This window comes from Microcaecilia unicolor, chromosome 3, assembly GCF_901765095.1.
Source record: "Microcaecilia unicolor chromosome 3, aMicUni1.1, whole genome shotgun sequence".
Taxonomy (NCBI): domain Eukaryota; kingdom Metazoa; phylum Chordata; class Amphibia; order Gymnophiona; family Siphonopidae; genus Microcaecilia; species Microcaecilia unicolor.
Genome location: NC_044033.1, coordinates 255450005 through 255477860, shown reverse-complemented (window position 1 = coordinate 255477860; position 27856 = coordinate 255450005). Strand labels below are relative to the sequence as shown.

Sequence of the window (27856 nt, the reverse complement as noted above, 5' to 3'; positions counted from 1 at the left end):
CACTGGGGGAGTCCGGGGAGGTCATCCCTGATTCCCTCCAGTGGTCATCTGGGCAGTTGGGGCACTTTTTTGGGACTTGTTCATGAGAAAAAAGGGTCCAAAAAAAGTGACCCAAAATCGCGGTCAAAATGCCTTTTTTTTTTTCGATTATCAGCTACAGACGCCCATCTCTCCTCAGCTGATAACCACGCCCCAGTCCCGCCTCCACCACGCCTCTGACACGCCCCATCAACTTTATTCGTTTCCGTGACGGAGTGCAGTTGGAAACGGCCAAAATTGGCTTTCAATTATACCAATTTGGGCGCCTTTGCGAGAAAAACGCCCATCTCCCGATTTGGGTCGAAATATAAGCGTTTTTCTTTTTCGATTATAAGCTGGAGAGTAACATTAAGTCCCATACCCCCATGGTCTCCTTCCGAGGAGGTTGCAGGACTATCCCCGGAAACCTGGATAGGTGCCGTTGTGGCGTATCTCTCCATTGTTTGCTGCCCTGCGGGAGGCCTGGGAGTCGAGGTTTCTCCCCTAACTGTCCCTTTACGCTTTGTATGGGGCATTCTTGAAAAAGGTAAAAGTTTTTGGCATACAAAATTCAGGAGCTCACAAGCCACAAACTAACGTGCCGCCATCTTGTCACGTGACCGTTGGCAATGTTTCGCCACATTTTTTTGAGGTATAATACGGATTTGTGGAAGACGTTTGTCTATTGGCTTACCATCCAAGATAAGTAACATTTTTTGTATGGTACAAGATATTTGAATTTTTGTGTTTCCACTGATGGGTGATTGATTAGGTGTTTGGATAACAGCTTAAGAAGTTATATAATGTGGAGTTTTTTTTAAAGACTGATGATTAATGAGGCACTCCTTCTTATTATAAGGTGTATCCTTTGAAGGGAGGTGTGGCCGGTCTTACTGAGGTCTTTTTTTCTCCACATCTTTTTTCATATAAGCAGATCCTAGAACACCTTTCAACACTCTAATAATTGTAGAAAGTTGCTATATCGATATGACACCCATTTACCCCAAGTCCGAGCCATTCAGTTTCCTATACCAAAGTCCAAACACGAGGAAGATAAATGTCCTCCATGATCCAGGCATCAAAGGAAGGCGACTAATTTTCCCATTACACCTCAGATCACAGTACCCTTAGTAGAGAAGGCCCAGCTTCCATTATTCAGTAATCAAGGGTGGGAGGGAGGCAGCTAAGGAGGAGGGAGCAAAAGGAATCCGGAATCCTCCTGTGCTGTTTGTCATGATCAGATGTGACATCTAAGGTCTAATTATAGTAATGTAGGAGCTTTGCTTAGTGGGTATATCTGACAGCTGACCTCGGACACAAAGTCAGATTCAAATATGGTAAGGTAGGACCATGTGTCACTGCCACTTTCTATATTAGAGGTTCTGAAGGGGGTGAAGTGGAAATTAGAAAAGAAAAAAAAAAGCATCTACCCACATGGTCATTGGCTGGCAAAGGATAGGTTTTACTTTGTACATCTGCTGCTTTCAGTCAGGCAAGCTCAGTTCCTTCATTCTTTAGACTCGGCCTCCTCCGGCAACTTTCTCTCTGGATCTCTGGACATTGAACTTCTGAGATAGTTGGATCTGTTCTGGAGTTTAAGGATTATTTTATTTCCACAAGGAACAAGAGGTTTGCTCCAATCAGATATTGGCTTTGCCTTTTTTTCACCTGCCACGCAAGCTGGCTCTTTGTGGATACTAACAGACTTCTTTGGGTGGAGAACTGATTGTGCTACTTTGCAGAAGGGAAAGAATAACCTGAGGCCTGCCTTTTCCCCTCAAGATGGCCTCCCAAAAGGTGTGGCTTATTTGTTTGCTTCTCACATTCGTCTGTTCTTTCCATCTGTATTTAATACCCCAGGTCCAATGCCAGCCAGCTGGTGGAGCTCACCATGATAGTGATATTAATGATGATGATATAGGTAACGATTCAAATATTAATCACCATGATGATGACAATAACGTAAAAGAGAATGAGGGTGGTATAGACAGCAATGATGATGACAGTAGTGATGATGATGATGAGGATGATGATGATGATGAGAAAGATGATAATGACGATGACAATAATGAAGATGACAGTGTCAATGGAAAAGATGATGATGAAGATGAAAAAAATGATGATGAAGATGAAGACAATGATGATGACAAAAAAAATGATGAAGATGATGATGACGACAATGAAGAAGATGATGATGATAATGAAGAAGATGATGATGATGATAGTGAAAATGAGGATGATGATAGTGAAAATGAGGATGATGATAGTGAAGATGAGGAAGATGACGATAGTGAAGATGAGGATGAAGACGATGATGATGACTACGATGAAGAGGGCAAAGATGATGATGAAGATGATGACAGTGACGAAGATGATGATCATGATGGCAAAGAAGATGAAGATGATGATGATGACAGCAAAGAAGATGACAAAGACGATGACAAAATTGTAAAGAGACATGAGGATGAAGACGAAGATGACAACACTGATGATACAGTTGTAACACAGCACGATACTGACGACAATGAAGGTAACAATAATTAAACTGTTTCATACTTTTGAAGTGAGATAGGGATCCGTTCTATCCATTGTCTTTCTTTACCATAGCTGTTCTTGGGGTATAATTATTAATAAACTGTTGTTTGTGTATCAAAAACAGAAATATTAAACAACTTTACTCACTCTTTGACTTATGCTTTAAGTAGTATCAAATCTATGATGCTCACACAAACTTCCCTGGCCTACTAACAGTTAATGGTGGGTTATAAGTATAGTCAGGATGCTGCCTCTAGCTGCCGGCTTCTCTAGAAAACAATATGCTTTGCCCTCCACTCTTTTCTGTCTTCTTTTATCAGAATCTAGATATTTCAAAGTGGAGATAGCATTGGCTTGAACTGGGTTGGACTGGATGTCTATTGGAATGAATTGGTTTTCTAATGGTATGAACTGGTGACCTCTGTATCAAGAGCCTAAGAGGTTTGCTGTACAAATCCCTTCACCTCAAAAAAAGGTAGGAAATACCCACAAAATAATTGGATCTGGAGAGCATCCCAAGAGTACATCTTCAAAATCTAATCTAGGGCAGACATGTGAAAAGGAAAAGGCACCCCACAATGGCTTTCTACTTCAGATGAGACTTGATTCTTAGTGGTTTTGGTCGCATGCACCAGTTCAGAGAACAACCTCTTCACCAGTAAACCAGACCTGTCAAGTGCCGGAGTTGGCCTAAGGCTCTTCCTGAGCCTCCCTTGTGAATTCTGCCATTGAATCACTGTTAACTTACCTACTGGTATTTCTGTTGGTGTTGCCTCCGGCTATATCGGAGACCAACACGTGTCCCAAAGGACTTTCGGGACTAAGTGTACGGCTGCTTGGTCTACGACTTTTCTTTTCATTTATTATAAACTGCTTTGAATCCTTTCTGGAATGATAGGGGTATATAAAACTCCAGTAGTATAGTACAGTATAGTAAAAGAGACTGCTCTGTAGTTGTGCTGTCACACGCTTCATCTGTGTCTACACACTTCACCAGCACCGGATCCAAGTTCTCTTCACATGCCCATTGCTGTTGAAATGGATGGGAATCTAGATTTTTCTCATGCCGTTTTCATCCAGTCTTGTTCACTATCATTTACACACCTTGACAATGGTATTGTCACTATGTGTGTGTGTTCCAGAGTGTTAAGCTGAATACGACTAACTGTTAGAACATAGTAGCCATACTGGGTCAGACCAATGGTCCATCTAGCCCAGTATCCTGTTTTCCAAACAGTGTCCAAGTTAGATCACAAGTACATGGCAGAAACCCAATTAGCAGCAACATTCCATGATACCAATCCCAGGGTAAGCAGTTACTTCCCCATGTCTGTTTCAATAGCAGACTATGAACTTTTCTTCCAGGAACTTGTCCAAACCTTATTTAAACCCAGATACATTAACCGCTGTTACCACATCCTCCAACAAAGAGTTCCGGAGCTTAATTATTCTTTGAGTGAAAAAATATTTCCTCCTATTTGTTTTAAAAGTATTTCCATGTAATCTCATTGTGTATCCCCTGGTCTTTGTACTTTTTGAAAGCGTAAAAAAATCAATTCACCTCTACCCATTCTACACCACTCAGGATTTTATAGTCCTCAATCATATCTCCCCTCAGCCATCTCTTCTCCAAGCAGAAGAGCCCTAACCAGCAGCATACCTACATTATACAGCACCCAGGGCAGAGCACACACCCTCTGGGCAGAGTGCGTGCACACATACCCCCTCCTCCAAGCAACGGACTGCGCACAGCAGGTCTGCACTGTTGGCTTTGCCAGTCCCCTGCCACCTCAGATGTCAACTTCCTGTTCCAGGGCAAGAGACCCACATAGCCGATAGCATGCTCTACACACCCCCTCGCTGCCAGTACCCAGGGCAGAATGCCCCCACTGCCCCATCCTAGGTATGCTAGAAGCCCTAACCTCTTTAGCCTTTCCTGTTTGCTTTTTTTGGCTGCCACCACACACCGAGCAGATTTCAGCGTATTATCTACAACAACACCTAGCTCATTTTCTTGGGTGCTGACCCCCAAGGTGGACTCTAGCATCAGTTAACTATGATTTGGTTTATTCTTTCCAGTGTGCATCACCTTGCATTTGTCCACATTAAATTTCATCTGCTTCTATGTGCAGTGTTATAAATACCTGCAACCATACACAGTCTGAAAATGGTTTATAAGCACAGCAGGGGCAAGAGAATATCCACAATCAATACATCAACATCTTCAAGGAAAATATGGGTAAAGCTAATAAATCAAGTCATGTTGAAGCCTCGGAAGCAAATCTCTTCACACGAGGATACCACTCTGTGGCTGCCCAAATCATCATCAGCTCCCCTGCATCATGGCTTTGTTCTCTTTCTTATGCAGTTTTGCCATTTATAATTTTCATTTTAGCAAATATTTAATATACTATCACTCCGTGTGTGTCTAGTATGATTTTCATGAGAAACAGGTAAGTTTTAAAAGCGATAGTAAATTAAGGGCCCCGTTAGCGTCTTTAATGCGTGTTAAACATGTACACGCGTTAACCATGTAGGCATCTACAATATCCCTATCCCCTACATGGTTAACTTGCCCACTAATTGTAGGCTTGTTAAAAACGCTAATGCGCCTTAGTAAACAGGGCCCTAAATATTTGTTAAAATTAAAATTATAAATGGTAAAAATGCATAAGAAAGAGAACAAATGAGGATGAGGGGGGCAGGGGGAGGAGGGGGAATAAGGGGGGAGGTAGGGGGGAGGGTGGGACGGGGGTTACTTGGGGGGAAAATGAGTTGTGGAAATTGTTGGAAAACAAAAACAAATGACGTTTGGAATGTTATGGGAGTCATGAGCTCCAGAAAGTTGTTAAATTGCTGGTTTAATAAAAATTTTATAAATCAAAAAAAAAGAGAGAACAAAGTCACGATGCAGGAGAGCCGATGTTGATTTTTGGCAAGCCACAGGGTCCTATCCTTGTGTGAAGAGAGTTGCCTCCAAGGCTTCCACATGACTTATTAGATTTACTCAGGGGGTCTTTTACTAAAGCTTAGCTCGAGTTATCTGCAGCAGGGCCCATTTTATTCCTTGAGCTAAGCTTTAGTAAAAGACCCCCTCAAATTTCCCTTGAAGACATTATGATGTATTGATTGTAGGTATTATAAATACTGCACGTAAAAGGTACTTTCATGAAGGTCACCGAAAGTTAAGATGCTAAACTGCTGGGTACTAACAGCAATTTCTGTATTGCGCATTCTGCGTGGGATTCCCGTGTTAGGTTACTGGTGTACGTTGGCATTTTAGCTGTGAACTGACAATGGCTGGTGGAAACACACTTAAATGTGACCATTACGTACACGACCGACGGGCTTCTATAAACTCTGCATGTATTTGCTTGGCATGCTCCCTGCGATTTCTGCACTGTACATATTTATTGTTAAGCTTAGAGAATAGTTATGCTACTAACTACAAATTAATGACAATTAGTGCTTGTCAAAGCTAAGTATCAGTACCCAAAACCAATTAAGTGCACATCGCCCCTTTATAATCACTGAAAGAATCAGGTACCCTTACACTCTGCCAGGGGCCTGTGCCCTAGGCCTAGAGAATGGCATGGGGATGGGGACCCGCGATAACCACGGGGACAGAGCCTGAGGAGACAGAGACAGATCCCACAGGGATGGGGACAGAGCCTATGAGGATGTGGACAAACTTTGTCCCAGTGTCATTTTCTACTTTGAAGCCTGTTAATGAACTGGACTGTTATTTATGTTTGAGGGATGCAGACAACGATTTTTAGATTTTTTGGAAAAACAAGCAAACATGCTGGCCCTAGCTAGCAAAATTTGCATGGGGGATCCTGTACATTCCTGCTACCAGAACATCTTCTAAGAAGACATCTTCTATTGTAGGAAAGACTGTGGAAGGCAGGAGAGCTAGGCTGAATCCTGAGATGACTTATTCATCCACAGATTAAAAAAATCATAACAGTGCTTCATAGGGCATATTTCTTCCCTCTAGGGCATACAGAATGGGTTGTATTTTGTACCCCTGGACATTTTAACAGGGTGGATTAGGATTCCCTGGGGTAGTAGAAGTCAGTTATTGTTGAGGTTGGAAGGGTAGAGGGTGGTGGTGGTGGGGTTATTATAGTTGCTCGTTGTTATTATTTTCTATTTGTTATTTATAAACAAAAACTACAAAGTATATTCCTTTTTATACGTTAATAAAAAGATTTAAATATAAAATCATAAGTGTTTGAGGCTTCTGCAGATGAGGACAGGGCCCACAGGGCTGGGGACAGGGACAAGCTTTGTCCCCGTGTCATTCTCTACTGTGCCCGTCATCACTTTATAATCACTAAAAGGACCAGATGCCCCTACACCCTGCCAGAGACCTTATCCAGCTCGATTTCACCTCCTCTTTTGACATTGTCAACCATTTTGTTCTGCTGACCCGCTTGAGGGAAGCTGGAAGAAAAAGGTATTGCACTTGACTGCTTTCATTCTTATGTGTCTCTCCGCTCCTTTGAGCTTTCTCTGAACAACAGAACATCCATTCCTTCCCTTTTCACGATCCCATGGTGATCTACAAGGCCCTGGCCCTGCTGTCATCTTCTTCATTGTCTTTATGACTCGCTTGGCAACCTTCTGACAGGCTCTGGGCCTCCATGAGTATTTCTACGCAGAAGACACACAACGTTTTGTTAACCTCGATGCCCGGAACAGAGGATTCACATTGCCTCTTGCGGTCTGAGCACAAATTAAAACTTTTAGCGCCTCAAAATCTGAAGCTGTCCACAGAGCAGATACCAGTGCTAGTTACACCTCAGGCCCTTTCTTCTACGTAGTACCCTTTCCTCTGGACCCATGTCTCCTCTCTTATCCTAAAATCCGTTCAGGCCCACCTCAAGAGGATTTGAGTCCCTCAAACCTTTGCTAGAGTCCTGCACCTGGAAGCCCTGGTTATCGTAGCTCCTTATGTGCAAGAACATTTTTCTTCACTCAATGTGTAATTAAACTCTGGAATTTGTTGCCAGAGAATGTGGTAAAGGCGGTTAGCTTAGCAGGGTTTTAAAAAGTTTGGCTACCTTCCTAAAGGAAAAATCCATAGACCATTATTAAAATAGACTTATGGAAAATCCACTGCTTATTTCTGGGATAAGCAGCATAAAATGTTTTGTACTTTTTGGGGATCTTGCCAGGTATTTGTGACCTGGATTGGCCACTGTTGGAAACAGGATGCTGGGCTTGATGGACCTTTGGTCTGTCCCAGTGTGGCAGTACTTATGTACTTATGTAAATCTTCCTATCTCCTCCTTAAAATGTCTCCAACTCATCCAAAACAATGCCATTCAACTGATTGATGAAGAAAATAAATATGGTTTTACCTGTCCGAAGTAGAACTGCTTCTCCGCAGTGTCCATCCCTCAGCAGCCTTATGTACCTTGCGCTCCTCAAACACAAAGCTTCTAGTCGACCGTCCAGTCACCAACCAGGCTGGACTCTTCATGTGTCAAGAACCTTGGCCCTCCTTAAGAAATTGGCTTCCTATAGACCTTCGTAGCAAACCTTCTACTTAGAAATTTAAATCCAACCTAAACCTGGCTCTTCTGAGGAGCTCCATCCCCCAGAGGACAAGAAGATCAGTCAATTGCCCTCTTAGGGATCTTGGGAGCTCTGAATCACACCTGATCAGCGGACATGGTGAAGAGTTGGGGGGGGGGGGGGAGAGAGATACGATTATGCTGAATATCTTTGCATCCTCTGCATCTGCTTTCTTGTTCCAGAGGAAGAAGATGAAGATGAGGAAGACAAGGAGGAGGAGGAGGAGAAGGAGGAAGAGTATGAGCTGGGTTCCCTATGCAATTACTGCTCCTTCTGCAAGGTAATATCCCCTACCCTGGGAACAATGCAGCCTCTTAAATCAGTCACCTTACTTTCTAACTCTTCTTACTCTCTTACCTATCTATATGTTCCATCTTTGCTTTACCCTTCGCTATCAAATAAATGTTCTATTGTGTTGACATTGTAAGTAGTAACTATGCCATACTTTATATTGTTATTTGAATATTTTTACTGCTGTAATTGTCTATTGTTCATTTTTGTTCTATTCTTACTGTATAACGCCTTGAGTGAATTCCTTCAAAAAGGCGGTAAAAAAATCCTAATAAATAAATACTAAATAAACAGCCATAACCCCTGAGTCCCCTCACACAGAGCCACAGACACATCTTTAGGAAATATGAAGTGGGCTATAGATCCAGATAATGATGTGTCATCATCTAGATCCTGGCCCAGCCCCCCCCCCCCCCCCACCAAGTGAGCATGACAGCTCTGCAGGGCAGGACCTGAAAGGAAATCCACAGAGAAGAGCGGGTGATCTCAGGGGCTGGACCTCATCATCTCTATCTCCCTCTTTCACAGCACTGTGATGAGTGTGACAAGTGCCCCTGTGAGGAGAAGGACCAGAGCGAGCACTGTGAGAGCTGCGAGGTAAGATCACACCCCACCCCTCCAGGACTTAGACTGCAGGTGACCACAGTGAATAACCCACACTCACACCAAGCCTCAAATCCACACACCCACTGTGAATGACCCACACTCCACACACCCACCGAGCCCCAAATCCACACTCCAAATCCACCGTCAACAACCCACACTCCGCATACCCACTGAGCCCTAAATCCACACTCCCACTAAATAACCCACACTCCACACACCCACGGACCTCCAAATCCACACCTTAGGCACCCACAGAGCCATAACCCCTTATGCTCACCTTGAGTCTAGCAGCCACCTTGTCTCTTGCACTTTCTTGAAACGGTGTCTTGACTTCCTCTGTCTTGTCCTCTTCTCTAGTACTGCCATTTCTGCTACATTTGCCCTGTTCTCTGTGAGACAGCCTGCAAACCAGGTGAGCTGACACAGCATGTATCTAAAGACCACACAGGTAGTGGGGACAAGAGCGACTGTCACTGGTGGGGCCAGACGTGGGCTGGGGCAGGAGGCTACAGAGAACCAAGCCCCATCTTTAAAGTGGGCTTTTGGATCCTGGGAAAATATGCCACAACCATGCAAACCCACAATACTGAGCTCTGAAGTCCTGGGTCCTTGCTTGCCAGCTCACACCCCACAACACCCGTAATGGATCACTTCCTCTGCAGAAGCTAATCCAGCTCTCTTTTTAGATGGAAGTGTTCCAGGTCATCAGGGACAGGATGAGCCAGGCCTGCTTTTACTTCCAGTGTAAGTGGCATTAATAAAACCAGGCCTGGCTCTATCTGATCCTGAGGACAGCCATCGCCCTCCAAGCAGAGCTGGTGCTTCCATTAGGCAAACTAGGCATTCGCCTAGGGTTACCATATAGCTCCAGAAAAAGGAGGATAGATTGAGCCAGTCTGGGTTTTACTTCCATTGCTTTCAATAGAAGCAAAACCCGGACTGGATCAAAGTGTCCTCCTTTTTCTGGAGCCATATGGTAAACCTACATTCGCCTACAGTGCTGGGATTCTGGGGAGGGCAAATGACAGCCGGGAGCTAATTTTAAACCCTTCCCTCCCAGAGGCCCTGTCCCAGCAGTTCAGTCCCCATGGCCAGCATGATGAGGGCACTTAAATAGTTCTATTTCCTCTTCTTTGCAGGAGCCACAAGATCCCATACCAGCCCTGCACAGTAGAGAATGCTGGAACCAAGAGGGTTGATGAACAGGAGACGGCATGAAGTCACAAAGCTGAAGCCGGTCCACCCAAGCAGGTTTTCATTCTCCGCAATGCAGCCACTGCCATGTTGGTACACCCAAAACAATGTAATTGATAAGGTGACACAAGCTCTGCCTTCTGGCTGCTGCCGTCTCCTGTTCATCAAACCTCCTTGGCAGGAACAAGCGCCCTTCCTCCTGCAGGCTGAGCAGCCAGGGAAAGTGCTGGGTTAGGGCCTCTGGGGGAGCCATAAGTACATAAGCATCATCATACCGGGATAGACGAAAGGATCATCAAGCCCAGTATCCTGTGGCCAGTCCAGGAAGTTACAGTGTGTGTTGGGCAGACTGGATGGACCGTACAGGTCTTTATATCACCAATCTACTACATTTCTTTGAAGGGGTGAACATACATGTGGATAAAGGTGAGCCGGTTGATATTGTGTATCTGGATTTTCAGAAGGTGTTTGACAAAGTACCTCATGAAAGACTCCAGAGGAAATTGGAAAGTCATGGGATAGGAGGTAGTGTTCTATTGTGGATTAAAAACTGGTTAAAAGATAGAAAACAGAGAGTAGGGTTAAATGGTCAATATTCTCAATGGAGAAGGGAAGTTAGTAGGGTTCCCCAGGGCTCTGTGCTGGGACAGCTGCTTTTTAACATATTTATAAATGACCTAGAGATGGGAGTAACTAGCGAAGTAATTACATTTGCTGATGTCACAAAATTATTCAAAGTCGTTAAATCGCGGGAGGATTGTGAAAAATTACAAGAGGACCTTACGAGACTGGGAGACAGGGCATCTAAATGGCTGATGACATTTAATGTGAGCAAGTGCAAATTGATGCATGTGGGAAAGAGGAACCCGAATTATAGCTACGTCATGCAAGGTTCCACGTTAGGAGTCACGGACCAAGAAAGGGATCTTGGTGTTGTCGTTGATGATACGTTGAAACCTTCTGCTCAGTGTCCTGCTGCGGCTAAGAAAGCAACTAGAATGTTAGGTATTATTAGGAAAGGAATGGAAAACAAAAATGAGGATGTTATAATGCCTTTGTATCGCTCCATGGTGCGACCGCACCTCGAATATTGTGTTCAATTCTGGTCGCCGTATTTCAAAAAAGATATAGTGGAATTAGAAAAGGTGCAGAGAAGGGTGACGAAAATGATAAAGGGGATGGGATGACTTCCCTATGAGGAAAGGCTAAAGCGGCTAGGGTTCTTCAGCTTGGAGAAAAGGCGGCTAAGGGGAGATATGATAGAGGTCTATAAAATAATGAGTGGAGTTGAACAGGTAGATGTGAAGCGTCTGTTCACGCTTTCCAAAAATACTAGGACTAGGGGGCATGCAATGAAGCTACAATGTAGTAAATTTAAAACGAATCGGAGAAAATGTTTCTTCACTCAACGTGTAATTAAACTCTGGAATTCATTGCCAGAGAATGTGGTAAGGGCGGTCAGCTTAGCGGAGTTTAAAAAAGGTTTGGACAGCTTCCTAAAGGAAAAGTCCATAGACCGTTATTAAATGGACTTGGGGAAAATCCACTATTTCTGGGATAAGCAGTATAAAATGTTTTGTACTTTTTTGGAATCTTGCCAGGTATTTGTGATCTGGATTGGTCACTGTTGGAAACAGGATGCTAGGCTTGAAGGACCTTTGGTCTTTCCCAGTATGGCAATACAGCGAGGTTACTAACCTGTAGCAGGTATTCTCCGAGGACAGCAGGCTGATTGTTCTCACGATTGGGTGACGTCCATGGCAGCCCCAGGATCGGAAGATCTTCCTAGCAACAGAAGTTTGCTAGCTCTCGCGTGTCCCGCGCAAATTGCACATGCGCGACCATCTTCCCGCCTGTAGCGTGAACGTGCTCCCCAGTCCAGTGAAAAGCAAAAGATAAGGGAAGACACAACTCCAAAGGGGGTGGAGGAGGGCGGGCTTGTGAGAACAATCAGCCTGCTGTCCTCGGAGAATACCTGCTACAGGTTAGTAACCTCGCTTTCTCCGAGGACAAGCAGGCTGCTTGTTCTCACGATTGGGGTATCCCTAGCCCCCAGGCTCACTCAAAACAACAAACATTGGTCAATTGGGCCTCGCAATGGCGAGGACATAACTGAGATTGACCAAAACAACAACTAACAGAGTACAGTCTGGAACAGAATAAAAATGGGCCTAGGGGGGTGGAGTTGGATTCTAAACCCCAAACAGATTCTGCAGCACCGACTGCCCGAACCGACTGTCGTGTCGGGTAGCCTGCTGTAGACAGTAATGAGATCTGAATGTGTGGACTGATGACCACGTCGCAGCCTTGCAAATCTCTTCAATAGTGGCTGACTTCAAGTGGGCCACTGACGCTGCCATGGCTCGAACACTATGAGCCGTGACATGACCCTCAAGAGTCAGCTCAGCTTGGGCGTAAGTGAAGGAAATGCAATCTGCTAGCCAATTTGAGATGGTGCGTTTCCCGACAGCCACTCTTCTTCTATTGGGGTCAAAAGAAACAAACAATTGGGCGGTCTGTCTGTGTGGGCTTGTCCGCTCCAGATTGAAGGCCAATGTTCTCTTGCAGTCCAATGTGTGCAACTGACGTTCAGCAGGGCGGGTATGAGGACAGGGAAAGAATGTTGGCAAGACAATTGTCTGGTTAAGATGGAACTCCGACACCACCTTCGGCAAGAACTTATGGTGAGTGCGGAGGACTACTCTGTTATGATGAAATTTGGTATAAGGAGCATGAGCTACCAAGGCTTGAAGCTCACTGACCCTATGAGCTGAATTTACTGCCACCAAGAAAATGACCTTCCAGGTCAAGTACTTCAGACGGCAAGAGTTCAGTGGCTCGAAAGGAGGTTTCATCAGCTAGGTGAGAATGACATTGAGATCCCATGACACTGTAGGAGGCTTGATAGGAGGCTTTGACAAAAGCAAACCTCTCATGAAGCGAACAACTAAAAGCTGTCCCGAGATAGGCTTACCCTCTACACTACTACTACTACTTAACATTTCTAGAGCGCTACTAGGGTTATGCAGCGCTGTACAATTTAACAAAGAGAGACAGTCCCTGCTCAAAGAGCTTACAATCTAATAGATAATAATACACGATAATGAAAAGCACTAATTGCGCTAAGATGAACCCTTACAGAGTTGGTCTTAAGACCCGCCTCAGACAAGTGCAGAAGGTATTCAAGCACGGTCTGTGTAGGACAAGAACGAGGATCTTGGGCCTTGCTGTCACACCAGACGGCAAACCTCTTCCATTTGAAAGCATAACACCTCTTCGTGGAATCTTTCCTGGAAGCCAGCAAGACTCGGGGGACACCCTCAGAAACACCAAAGGAGGCAAAGTCTATGCTCTCAACATCCAGGCCGTGAGAGCCAGGGACCGGAGGTTGGGATGCAGAAGCGCCCCCTTGTTCTGAGTGATGAGGGTTGGAAAACACTCCAATCTCCACGGTTCTTCGGAGGACAACTCCAGAAGAAGAGGGAACCAGATCTGGCGCGGCCAGAATGGAGCGATCAGAATCATGGTTCCACGGTCCTGCTTGAGTTTCAGCAAAGTCTTCCCAACCAAGGGTATGGGAGGATACGCGTACAGGAGGCCCTTCCCCCAATGAAGGAGAAAGGCATCTGATGCTAGTCTGCCATGGGCCTGAAGTCTGGAACAGAACTGAGGGACCTTGTGGTTGACCTGAGTGGCAAAAAGATCTACCAAGGGGGTGCCCCATGCTTGAAAGATTTTGCGTACTACTCTCGAGTTGAGAGACCACTTGTGAGGTTGCATTATCCTGCTCAACCTGTCGGCCAGACTGTTGTTTACGCCTGCCAGATACGTGGCTTTGGAGAAACATGCCGTCCTGGCGAGCCCAAAGCCACATCCTGAAGGCTTCCTGACACAGGGGGCGAGATCCGGTGCCCCCTTGCTTGTTGATGTAGTACATAGCAACCTGATTGTCTGTCTGAATTTGAATAATTTGATGAGACAGCCGATCTCTGAAAGCCTTTAGCGCGTTCCAGACCGCTCGTAACTCCAGGAGGTTGATCTGAAAACCTGTCTCCTGGAGGGACCAACATCCCTGGGTGTGAAGCCCATCGACATGAGCTCCCCATCCCAGGAGAGACGCATCCGTAGTCAGCACTTTTTGCGGCTGAGGAATTTGAAAGGGACGTCCCAAGGTCAAATTGGAGCGAATTGTCCACCAATGTAGGGATTTGAGAAAAACTGTGGACAACTGGATCACGTCTTCCAGATCCCCCGCAGCTTGATACCACTGGGAAGCTAGGGTTCATTGAGCTGATCTCATGTGGAGACGGGCCATGGGAGTCACGTGAACTGTGGAGGCCATGTAGCCGAGCAATCTCAACATCTGCCGAGCTCTGATCCGCTGAGACGCTCGTACCCAGGAAACCAGGGACAAAAGATTGTCTGTCCTGGCCTTGGGGAGGTAGGCATGAGCAGTCTGGGAGTCCAGCAGAGCTCCTATAAATTCTAGTCTCTGAACTGGAAGAAGGTGGGACTTTGGATAATTTATCACAAACCCTAGTAGCTCCAGGAGTTGAATAGTCACCTGCATGGACTGTAGAGCTCCTGCCTCCGAGGTGTTCTTTACCAGCCAATCGTCAAGATAAGGGAACACATGCACTCCCAGTCTGCGTAGAGACGCCGCCACTACTGCCAGGCATTTCGTGAATACTCTGGGCGCAGAGGCGAGACCAAAGGGTAGCACACAGTACTGGAAATGCCGTGTTCCCAGACGGAATCGAAGATACTGCCTGTGAGCTGGTAGTATCAGAATATGAGTATAAGCATCCTTTAAGTCCAGAGAGCATAGCCAATCGTTTTTCTGAATCATGGGAAGAAGGGTGCCCAGGGAAAGCATCCTGAACTTTTCTCGGACCAGATATTTGTTCAAGGCCCCTAGGCCTAGGATGGGACACATCCCCCCTGTTTTCTTTTCCACAAGAAAGTACCTGGAATAGAATCCCAGCCCTTCCTGCCCTGGTGGCACGGGTTCGACCGCATTGGTGCTGAGAAGGGCGGAGAGTTCCTCTGCAAGTACCTGCTTGTGCTGGAAGCTGAAAGACTGAGCTCCCCTAGGGTAATTTGGAGGTGTTGAAATCAAATTGAGGGTGTATCCTAGCCGGACTATTTGAAGAGGTTACGAGAGGCCACCTTTGGTGAAAAAACTTTAACCTCTCCCCCCCCCCCCCCCCCACAACCGGCAGATCGTCCGGCACAGACACTTTTATCTCGGCTATGCTCGCCTGGAGCCAGTCAAAAGCCCGTCCCTTGCTTTTGCTGGGGAGCTGCAGGGGCCTGAGGAGGCGCACGCTGTTGATGGGAACGAGCGCGCTGAGGCTTGGCCTGAGCAGGCTGGCGAGAAGGTGAATTGTACCTACGCCTATTAGAAGCATAGGAACATTCCTCCTTCCCCCATAAAAACGTCTACCTGAAGACGTAGATGCTGAAGGGGTCCGGTGGGAGAGCTTTAAAGAACAGACGATCAAGAAACTCCAGACGGCCCAGAATACCGCAGCCAGACTCATATTTGGAAAAACAAAATATGAAAGTGCAAAACCCCTAAGAAAGAACCTACACTGGCTCCCACTGAAAGAACGTACCATGTTCAAGATATGCACGATTGTTCATAAAATCATTCATGGAGATGCTCCGACCTACATGCTAGATCTAGTGGACCTTCCACCCAGAAATGCTAAACGATCTTCCCGCACCTTTCTCAACCTACACTTCCCCAGCTGTAAAGGGGTCAAATACAAACTCACACATGCATCCAGCTTTTCCTACATGAGTACGAAGATGTGGAATGCACTACCAACTCACTTGAAAACGATCAACGAATTAATTAGCTTCCGCAAAGCTTTGAAAACCTATCTCTTTAACAAAGCCTACCACAACCCATAATGACTTGAACACAACCCTTACACGCCTTTATTCAGAATGTCTCACTGTAAAGCTGCATAACCAGATCCTCTTGTTTTCTTCTATCTCTTTGCAACACCAATTGTATTTCTTCCCTGTTATGACGATGCCATAACAGATCTTTGTAAGTCACATTGAGCCTGCAAATAGGTGGGAAAATGTGGGATACAAGTGCAATAAATAAAAATAAAATAAAAAAAACATCAAAAGTGTCGTAAACACCCCTGGACAGGAATTTTCGACACGCCTTCAGCTGCCTGACCACCTCCTGAAAAGGCTTGGCTTGCTCCGATGGGAGCTTATCGACCAAGTCCGTCAGCTGCCGCACATTGTTCCGCATGTGGATGCTCGTGTAGAGCTGGTAAGATTGGATCTTGGACACGAGCATAGCAGAATGGTAGGCCTTCCTCCCAAAAGAGTCCAGAGTCCTAGACTTCCGCCCCGGGGGCGCCGAGGCGTAATCTCTAGTACTCTTGACTTTCTTGAGAGCCAGATCCACAACTCCAGAGTCATGAGGCAACTGGGTCTTCATCAACTCCGGGACCCCGTGGATCCGATACTGGGACTCAATCTTTTTGGGAATCGTGGGGTTACTTAATGGTTTCGCCAGTTCGCCATCAATGTCTGTTTCAGGACATTATGAAGGGGAACAGTGGACGACTCCTTAGGTGGCGAAGGATAGTCCAGGACCTCGAACATCTCAGCCCTGGGCTCATCCTCAGTAACCACTGGGAAGGGAAAGGCCGTAGACATTTCCCGGAGCAATGACAAGAAAGACAGACTCTCCGGGGGAGAAAGCTTTCTCTCTGGCGAAGGAGTAGGATCAGAAGGAAGACCACAAGACTCCTCGTCAGAGAAATATCTTGGGTCTTCCTCTGCCTCCCACGAGGCCTCACCTTCGGTATCGGACACCAGTTCACGAACTTCAGTCCGAAGCCGAGCCCGTCTCGACACCGAGGAATGAGGTCCTCGATGGCAGTGCCGAGAAGAAGACTCCCGCGCCGCAGGCGACGAAGCTCCCTCCAGCAACGTTGACGGGGAGTCAACCTGGGTGGCAGCAGAGGCCAATGCCGCAAGCGGTACCGGCATCGCTGTCTTCACCACGGGCGGACAGCCAACTGCCACATCTCTCGACGGTACCGGTGGCGCAGGCACCGAAGGTACCAGAGCAGATAAATGCAGCAGCCTTTCCAGGATCCCTGGAAGAAAGGCCTCGAGGCGCTCGTCCAGAGTGGCTGTCGAGCAAGGCAGCGGGGCCGGTACCAGTGACGAAGTCAGAACCTGTCTGGGGCGCGGAGGCGGTACCGGGCTGTCCGGAGCAGAGCACATCGACACTTCCTGAATGGAGGGTGAGCGGTCCTCCCGGTGTCGACGCTTCGCGGGTACCGAATCCCTCGGTATCCTGGAGCTCTCGGTACCGTGACGGGAAGGTGACTGATGGCGATGCTTCTTCGCCTTAGCTCGAAGCACGCCAGTGGTATCTCCCGGTACCGAAGAGGACGATGTAGAATCCAGATATCTCCTCGGGGCCGGGTCCGAAGGTGGTCTGTCCCGCAGGGTCTGTACCGCAGGAGCCCTCGAGACAGGTGGAGACCCACTCGATGGCTCACTGCTACCAGCATGGGACCTCTGGACAGCCATCACCTGCACTCCGGACGTCAATGCACCCTCCGATGCCGACATCGATACCCGCGATGACCTTGGTACTGCTGGCTCCGCCGACATCGAAGGACCGGATGAGGATCCAAACAGAACGTTCCACCGAGCCAATCTCACCGCCTGAGTCCTCTTCTTGAGCTGGAGGCACAAAGTACAGGCGTTAGGGCGATGACCAGCCCCGAGACGCTGAAGACACGAAACGTGCCTATCAGTGAGCGAGATCGTCCGGCTGCACCGCGTGCACTTCTTGAAGCCGCTGGCAGGCTTCGATGACATGGGCGGAAAAATCACGCCGGCGAGGTCAAACGCGATGATGCCAAAAAAAGGGCACCAAAAAGGGGGAAAAGACCTGTATGGGCGGCAAAAAAAGCCACTCACGCCAAAGAAAGAAAACTTACGGGAAACTTCTACGAAAGTAAACGGAAACAAACCAAAACTTTTTTTTTTTTAATGAAGCACACGAGAGTGAGAAGAAACAAGCCGAAAAGGCGAAAAACGTGGAGAAGAACGCAGCGAAGGCCTCTCTGGGGTAGAGAACGAATGATACACGGCTGTTCTGAACCGCAGAAAAAGAGAGACTGGGGAGCACGTTCGCGCTACGGGCGGGAAGATGATCGCACATGCGCGATTCGTGCGGGACACGCAAGAGCTAGCAAACTTCTGTTGCTAGGAAGATCTTCCGATCCTGGGGCTGCCGTGATGTCACCCAATCATGAGAACAAGCAGCCTGCTTGTCCTCGGAGAATTATGTACTTATGTTATTATGTTATGTCTGCAATACTAAAGATTAATATCCTTGCATTGACCCTGTCTCCACAGGGGATTTTTTTTTTTTTTTTTTAGTTCATATCTTTTTTATTACTTTTTTTTAAAGTAAAGTAACAAAAACATGTACACAAAATGATGTTTCATCAGAGTAATGCCATAGGGAAATGACATACAGTGGTGGAAATAAGTATTTGATCCCTTGCTGATTTTGTAAGTTTGCCCACTGACAAAGACATGAGCAGCCCATAATTGAAGGGTAGGTTATTGGTAACAGTGAGAGATAGCACATCACAAATTAAATCCGGAAAATCACATTGTGGAAAGTATATGAATTTATTTGCATTCTGCAGAGGGAAATAAGTATTTAATCCCTCTGGCAAACAAGACCTAATACTTGGTGGCAAAACCCTTGTTGGCAAGCACAGCGGTCAGACGTCTTCTGTAGTTGATGATGAGGTTTGCACACATGTCAGGAGGAATTTTGGTCCACTCCTCTTTGCAGATCATCTCTAAATCATTAAGAGTTCTGGGCTGTCGCTTGGCAACTCGCAGCTTCAGCTCCCTCCATAAGTTTTCAATGGGATTAAGGTCTGGTGACTGGCTAGGCCACTCCATGACCCTAATGTGCTTCTTCCTGAGCCACTCCTTTGTTGCCTTGGCTGTATGTTTTGGGTCATTGTCGTGCTGGAAGACCCAGCCACGACCCATTTTTAAGGCCCTGGCGGAGGGAAGGAGGTTGTCACTCAGAATTGTACGGTACATGGCCCCATCCATTCTCCCATTGATGCGGTGAAGTAGTCCTGTGCCCTTAGCAGAGAAACACCCCCAAAACATAACATTTCCACCTCCATGCTTGACAGTGGGGACGGTGTTCTTTGGGTCATAGGCAGCATTTCTCTTCCTCCAAACACGGCGAGTTGAGTTCATGCCAAAGAGCTCAATTTTTGTCTCATCTGACCACAGCACCTTCTCCCAATCACTCTCGGCATCATCCAGGTGTTCACTGGCAAACTTCAGACGGGCCGTCACATGTGCCTTCCGGAGCAGGGGGACCTTGCGGGCACTGCAGGATTGCAATCCGTTATGTCGTAATGTGTTACCAATGGTTTTCGTGGTGACAGTGGTCCCAGCTGCCTTGAGATCATTGACAAGTTCCCCCCTTGTAGTTGTAGGCTGATTTCTAACCTTCCTCATGATCAAGGATACCCCACGAGGTGAGATTTTGCGTGGAGCCCCAGATCTTTGTCGATTGACAGTCATTTTGTACTTCTTCCATTTTCTTACTATGGCACCAACAGTTGTCTCCTTCTCGCCCAGCGTCTTACTGATGGTTTTGTAGCCCATTCCAGCCTTGTGCAGGTGTATGATCTTGTCCCTGACATCCTTAGACAGCTCCTTGCTCTTGGCCATTTTGTAGAGGTTAGAGTCTGACTGATTCACTGAGTCTGTGGACAGGTGTCTTTCATACAGGTGACCATTGCCGACAGCTGTCTGTCATGCAGGTAACGAGTTGATTTGGAGCATCTACCTGGTCTGTAGGGGCCAGATCTCTTACTGGTTGGTGGGGGATCAAATACTTATTTCCCTCTGCAGAATGCAAATAAATTCATATACTTTCCACAATGTGATTTTCCGGATTTAATTTGTGATGTGCTATCTCTCACTGTTACCAATAACCTACCCTTCAATTATGGGCTGCTCATGTCTTTGTCAGTGGGCAAACTTACAAAATCAGCAAGGGATCAAATACTTATTTCCACCACTGTATACAGCCATAATAAACCGACAGTTTTCTGTGAATAGCAAAGGGTATTGAGTAGATATAAGACACAAGGGTCCTTTTACAAAGGCATGCTAACATTTTTTGCACGTTAAAAATAACACGCTAAATGCTAGAGACTCCCATGTATTCCCATGTAAAAGGGCCCCCAGTTGCCTTGAGCCTTTATATCCATACATAGAACGTCAATGTGATGACAAATCTTGTTTTAATTATGCATCCAAAGGTTTCCAAAGAATGGCCTGTTGGTTATTTGTTTTTTTTTTTTCAGAAGATTTGAATTCACATTTTGGTATCATATATACTGTGTTCCACCAGAATGTAGCATCTAACATGTTTGCATCTGCAGGGCAATGGAGATTAAAATATCAAAAACTTTGAGATCTGATTCCTGCACATCTAACTGAGGATGTGCAGAACGTACAATTATTATATTAATTGAGAGCTTGGCTTGACAGTGGAATATTCATTTCTCTCTGTTTTTTCCCTTAGGGAGCTATATTGATGAGTTTTCAAGCGCCTTGTATCAGTAAGTAACCTGGTCTCCTAAAGGTGCCATCTCACTCCAAGTCACAGTCTGATCCACTCCTGGGTTTCCGTAGTTAGGCTTTTTCCCTAGGAAATCAGAGCTACAGCTCCCAGGATGCAAAAGGGTGGGAGGGGGGAATATAACCTGGGCTGGATCAAGTGAACTGAAGTGAAGTGCCACCCTAATCCAGGGGCGTAGCCAGACAACCAATTTTGGGTGGGCCTGAGCCTAAAGTGGGTGGACATCCGGCATCTCTCCCTCCACTCCCTCCCCTAGGCGACCAATAATTTCTCAATTCCACCCTCCTCTCCTCCCCTTCATACCTTTTCAAATCTTCAGTGCTTCACTTTCTGCAAACAGTGACTCATACCCGCTGCTTTCACCAGTCCAGAGCCTTCCCTCTGACATGGTACCACTATTGTGGAAAAAGGAAGTCGCATCAGAGGGAAGGCTCTGGGCTGGCACGAGCTGCAGGTATGAGTCGCTGTTCGCAAAACATTGAAAGATTGAAAAGGTACAGAGAGGTTGGGGGATTGAGTTGACAGATGCCAAAATGTCTGTGGGGGATGGGATGGAGAGATGCCAGGAGTCTTCTGCTGACAAGGCTTAAGGAGCCTCGCCAGCCAAATCAGAGTTCTGCCACTTATGGGTGAGCCTGAGCCTAAAGTGGGTGGGCCTGTGCCCACGCCACAGCCCTAATCTCTTCTTTAAGCATTCTGCAGTTCTCTTTTCTTTTTAGTGTGGCACTGTGGCTACTGCACAAATGCCAAGTTACCTGGTTCTAGGCTGGAGATTTGGGGACATTCCTGGGTTTGAACCTATATTCTAAAGCAGTGTGAGATTTGTAGTACCTGATTTTGCCCATTGAAATCAGTGCTGCAAATCCCAGAGTGCACCAGGATAGAGTGGTCAGAAATCCAGGACTGACCTTAAAATTTCCAGCCTGAAACTGGGTAACATGGCAGCTCTGCTACTGCAGAGGGAGAATGGATTGGAAAGCTGGGGATGTGTTCTTGGAGATATTTATTGTATCCCTTCTTGTCGCTTTAGGTCAGTGGCAAATATCTTTGAGCAGAACTGAGGAGCCTGGCCAGTCCTCACTACGAGGAGCCCTGGATGGGGGCAGGGAATTGTTTTCCCCCAGCCTTGTGGAAGAGGGGCTGCTGGGTGACAGACAGGACTCTTACATACTACATCATAACCCCCCACCCCTTTCTGCACCATGCAACGGTCAAGGTCTCCAAATGAAAGAACTGAGGAAGGACACAGATCCCCAACAGACTGTCCTGAAGGCAGACAGAGACAGTGTCCGGTGCCCAGTGTCCCTTGAGTCACCTCTCTCTTCTGCCTCCGCTGACCTTGAGGGTCTTAGACACAGAGACAAAGACATAAAGTATATCAAAATGCCTGGAATACCAGGCTTAGCGCAGAGTAACCCTCAAATAAAGAATGGTGGCTGGCAGTCCTTTCTGTGCGCTGCTTTCTGTGGGTCCCAGAGGGGTCAGGGGTTGCCTGCGTTAAACATGGCCAGGAGGACCAGAGAGAAGACCGTGCCTTGGATGACCCCCCTCCCCCCAATGCCTTCTCCTGAGCTCTCTGGCACCTGCACTGGGACCTCCTTGCCTTTGTCCTGTTCTGTGGCATGTGGCTGCAGTTGTCGCTGGTCATACTTGGTGGTTGTCTGTCCCCTGCACATCACTGTACTATCTCAGTCTGCACTGATGACCAGTGGCCAGCAGGTGGCAGTAGGGACTGCAGGACTAGCCTGTGGGCTCAGTCTGAAGTAACCCCAGGCTGGTCCAGCTCAGGAAACGACCTAAAGTCCTGCAGAACTACAAATTCCAACATGTAAAGAGGAGGAAAAAAAAAACCTAGGGTTCGCCTAACATTACAGAACTAGACCCCTGAAGATCCCAGAGCCAGCAATGAGTACTGATAAACTAGCATCCCTCACCCCCGAGAGGCAGCTACCTCTGTTATAAGGATATTCCCCCTCCCAAGACACCCCCTTAGATCTCCCCCCAGAGCCCCTTTATAAGAATATTCCTTCTTTGTTTTCTTTTCCAGGAATCCCTGTTATAAGAACATCCTTCCATCCTACAACACTCCTTGTGCAGGCAGCACAAGGTCTTTTGGGTCTTATGTTTCTAAGGTTCTGATGGGTTCTGTACTGTATGGACCCCAACCCAGAATGGTCATTGCAATGACCCAACTGCATGTGTGCTGGATGAGAGGTGGGATGTTTGGAGACTATAACCCCATGTAGTATGAATTACAATGGTCTCACCCTGCCTCTGACTAACAATGAGAGGTCTCTTCCCTGGCCCCCAATTCCCTCTCTCTGACATATTTTCAGTACCATCTTCCCCCCTCTGCTCCTAATAAAAGAATGAAACATTAACCAAGTGCCATGCTGCGCCCTCCCCTCTCCCGGGGTGCATTACAAGCCTGGCTGCCCCTGAACACTGAGCCCTGCTGTAATAGGGCTTGAAATGAGGGACAGGGACAATATTGACACCTGCTGCTTTTTAAGGAGGGAGTCGTCTGGGAGGGAGTGACTGTGGAGGGGAGGGCTGATAGGGGTCAGGAGGGGTGGCATCCAGATGGTGGCAAAGGCTGTAAAACAATCAGAACCCCATCCCACCCCTCCATGCATAAAACTTCCTAGTTTATCCATCCTGAAAATGAGAAGGGAGCAGCTGCTTAACCACTACTTAACCACTGCTTAACCACTACTCAGCTAGCGATGAAGAGAGGTAAGGCGAAACAATCCAAGTTGTTAAAACAGCTGAGGAGTGGGAGAAATTGCAGAAGGATCTTGTGAGTCTGGGACTGGGTCTCTAAATGACAGATTCTTTTTAGGGGAAATAATCCAAATTACAGGCACAAAACGCTGACGTCACCACCCAAGAGAAAGAGATTCTCTGAAAAGGGCAGCAGAAGAAAACGCAGAATCTCATGATGCCTCTGTTTAGGTCCCTGGTCCTTTGAGCTGTTCTTGTCGCCCCTTGTACTGCTTTGGGATCTTGCCAGGTATTTGTGACCTGGATTGGCCACTGTTGGAAACAGGATGCTGGGCTTGATGGGCCTTTGGTCTGTCCCAGCATGGCAATACTTATGTAAGGGCGACAAAAATGATAAAGGGGACGGAGCCCCTCCCTTATGCAGAAAGGCTAAAGAGATTAGGGCTCCTCAGCTTGGAGAAAAGACTAAGAGCATGAGGGAAGGTCATAGAATCTTTGGTGGGATGGAAGTGAACTATGGGAGATAGATCTGCTGCACCCTTGTGACCCAGACTGACCACTGTGGGAGAGGCGATGCTGGACTCTGTGGACCTCAATCAGACTCTGCAGGACTTTTCTGATGTTGCTCAGTTGCCCCCTTACAGCTTTGTAAACCTCCTTGAAAGTCCTCTAAACAACTTATACTTCAAGAGGTCCAAAGAAACCCCCCCATTCAAAGGAATGGTGGGGGGAAGAGATGGAATTGGATTATATTTTCAATTTAATTATTCACTTTCCAAACCCAAGCACAGGGCAAATTACATTCAGGTAAAGCATTGAAGCCCCTTCCCCAGAGGGCTTTACAATATAAGTTTGATGGCTGAGGCTTGTTGAAGGCCACAGAAGCCATCAGTGGAAGAAGCTGGATTTGAACTCCGGTTTTCCAGCTCCCTTCTCTGAGCCTTAAGTTTTGACAGAACTGGGAAGGAGGGAGGGAGGTCGAAGCTGCCTCTATCCTTTCCTATAGTATGAGATTCAGTCATTAACACTTACAATGTGTTTTCCACAGACTGGTGACCCCAAACCTCTTGTTCAGTAGTGACAGGCAGCAGACACAACAGGGCACCTGCTGGGGGAAGTGTGTGGGGGTGGGGGGGCTGGCCGCTGAGACTTGCCTTCATGACATAGGGAACAGTCATCCCTCCCCCTGCATAAGTTACTCATTTGTAGGCTTTTATTCAGGCAGAGATAAAAGGACCCCCCCCCCTTCACACACACAAATACATCCCTCAATAGTCTCTAGGGTCCCCTGCTTCAAGTTCAGTGGCCTGAGATAATGTTTAAAAGGAAAGGGGGCGGTGGGGTCTGGCCATTAGATTTTCATGAGAGTGGCCTTCATTCTTCCTACAATGGGTGGAGGGACAGCTCCTGGATTGGGGGCGAGGGGTGAAATAGATTCATTGAGGTGGGTCCAGCTCCCATGAGCTTGCACATATGGACCAGGTTCTGCCTCGTGTCCTGTCTGTAAGCTATAAATCAGATAGAGGGAAGTATCCCAGGACACCCTCTATCTCTCAGCCTCAGAATCACCGGATACCCAAACCCTTCTTTTAAGCCTTTTACCAGTCTGCTGAACTTTTCTCTCTCATGTGCATCTTTCACGCTGCAAAAATAAGGGCGGCTGAATCCAATACCCAACTCACACACACAGCCATAGCAATTCCATGCCAAACATGAATACAGTACAGACAGCTGAACAGTGGATCTTCTTCAGAGCTCTATGCAGGTATCACACACATGAAGCATGAATGCAGCACAGATAGCTGAACAGTGGATCTTCATTTGAATACCACACAGACAGAACCCTATACAGGTGTCACACATGTGAAGCATGAATACAGCACAGACAGCTGAAGAGCAGCTTTCTATCACAGCCCATAGGAATAAAGCACAAATGATGAAATGAAGAAGTGGAAGTGCGCATGATATCAAAGATGTTAGGAGAACACAGAGGAAGACTGATCCCCATAGAAAAATTTTCTTGAAAGGAAGGCAAAGGTTGGAGTCGGGAACAGAGTAGGCTGGGGGGAAGGGGGGCCCCAGGAACCACTACTATCCTTCCATCCTGACACCCCAGTCTCCTCTTAAGTGGGGGGGGGGGGGGGGGGGGGAGCGGTATTTCTTATCAGCTCCCTGTGCTCTCGGTGTGAGCTGGGTTTTAGTTGGGTTGGGGGTCCACTTTGTTCAGACTCAGAGACCCTCCATCCCTATTTTGTCTGACAGTATTTCATTGTGCTCTAGAAACTGTTACTTAAAAAAAAACTTTTATAATTTCCCCAACAGGCTGGCGGGGGGGGGGGGGGGGGGAGGAAGGTGTCAGACCCAGAGATTCCCTCATTGTTCTATTGAAAAATCTTTTCATTTGGGGGGGGGGGGTGAGGGGGTGCATGGCATGGGACCATCCTTAGAAATCCAGGGAAGGAGACGGACAGCTGTCGGAGAAGGGGGGGTGGTGTAGGGTGTCAGAAGCTGAGCCCTTCACCCTTCATCCCTCACTCCCTCTATGCCCCATGATTTGAGTTTATAAAGAGGGGAGATCAGTAGGAAAGAGCTGCTGTAGCCAGCTCAGAACAATCAAAATAGATCCTGACAGTAACATCACCACCTACACTTTAATGCATTTTTACAGCATCATTTTAGAATGAGGGTATTAGGGGGATTCTTGTTTATAAGTACATAAGTATTGCCGTACTGGGACAGACCAAAGGTCCATCAAACCCAGCATCCTGTTTCCAACAGTAGCCAATCCAGGTCACAAATACCTGGCAAGATCCCAAAAAAGTACAAAACATTTTATGCTGTTTATCCCAGAAATAAGCAGTGGATTTTCCCCAAGTCCATTTTAATAATGGTCTATGGATTTTTCCTTTAGGAAGCCGGCCAAACCTTTTTAAAACCCTGCTAAGCTAACCGCCTTTACCACATTCTCTGGCAACAAATTCCAGAGTTTAATTACACATTGAGTGAAGAAAAAGTTTCTCCAATTTGTTTTAAATTTACCACTTTGTTTCTTCATTGAATGCCCCCTAGTCCTAGTATTTTTGGAAAGAGTAAACAGACGCTTCACGTCTACCCTTTCCACTCCACTCATTATTTTATAGACCTCTATCATAGCTCCCCTCAGCCATCTTTTCTCCAAGCTGAAGAGCCCTGGGGGGACGGACCTACATCTAAAACTTGAGTGGGTGCAGGGTTGAATATTTGCCTAAGGTTCATTCACTGATTGCAGATACACTGGTTATAAACTCAGGTCACTGACTAATTATAAAGATGCTGCTCGTTCAGTTGTTACCTTGCTCAAGCTGTTACTTCTCCATGTCCTGTCTTTTCATCCTGTTATCTGTGAGGAGCATCGCTCTTCAATATTTTATGTAACAGGATGTCAGATCAGGGAAGACCATCCCTGCAGAACTTCAAATGAAAACAACTTAATGCATATTTATTTAAGAAAGATATAGCAGCATTAGAAAAGGTTCAAAGAAGAGCGACCAAAACGATAAAGGGGATGAGCTCCTCTCATATGAGGAAAGGCTAAAGAGGTTAGGGCTCTTCAGCTCAGAAAAGAGAGGACTGAGGGGGATATGATTTTATTTTATTTATGGCATTTATACCCCGCTCGACAGCAGGTTCAGTGCGGCTTACAAGGTATGGTACAAAGTATCACAGAGATAACACGAAGGGAGTCTTTGTCCCGTATGAATTCATTTTTGAAAAAATGTATTTAAGGGGGTAGAATCTCCACTGAGTGGATGAACGCTAAATCCCATGAGGAGAAGATACAAGAAAACAAAGTGGGAAGTGGTCTACAGGCTGTCGAATGGCTTTTCATGTAACGCGCGCTAAATCTGTTAGTGAAATTAGTACAACTCCTCCTTTGTGTCTTTCCTGCTTGTTTTCATTCCCTAACAACATGAAACAATCTTTGCCATGTTGTTTTGAAGGAATACACATCAGTACTGCTAAAGGTAACTCACATGTGCCCTCTGTGGACACAGGGAAGGAGTTTACCCAATACAGAGCTGGCACCTTTGGGGTGTGTATCTGTCCTCCCTGTATCCACCCTCTTCCTCCTCCCTCCCTCTCTCCCTTTAATCTGTGAAAGGGGCTGGGCCTGAGCCATCCCTGGGGTATTTGGAAGACTGGGTGCCAGTTTAAAGGGATGAGGGACAG

At 46.7% G+C, this 27856-nt stretch overlaps 1 protein-coding gene across 1 annotated transcript; it reads left to right on the top strand.

The window, feature by feature from the left end:
* Window positions 1–1384: 1384 nt before the first annotated feature.
* Window positions 1385–22078, top strand: HRC (histidine rich calcium binding protein). The gene is made up of 6 exons (XM_030195423.1): window positions 1385–2548; window positions 8322–8419; window positions 8959–9027; window positions 9394–9448; window positions 20867–20903; window positions 21954–22078. The coding sequence occupies exons 1-6, from the start codon at window positions 1801–1803 to the stop codon at window positions 21982–21984; spliced, it is 1038 nt and encodes a 345-aa protein (XP_030051283.1). The 5' UTR covers window positions 1385–1800; the 3' UTR covers window positions 21985–22078.
* The last annotated feature ends 5778 nt before the right edge of the window (window positions 22079–27856 follow it).

Coding starts and splice junctions, on each gene's coding strand:
- HRC (XM_030195423.1), top strand. CDS start 1,801: ATGGCCTCCCAAAAGGTGTGGCTTATTTGTTTGCTTCTCACATTCGTC. Junction 8,420..8,958: donor ATTACTGCTCCTTCTGCAAG/GTAATATCCCCT, acceptor CCTCTTTCACAG/CACTGTGATGAGTGTGACAA. Junction 20,904..21,953: donor TTTTCAAGCGCCTTGTATCA/GTAAGTAACCTG, acceptor TTGTCGCTTTAG/GTCAGTGGCAAATATCTTTG.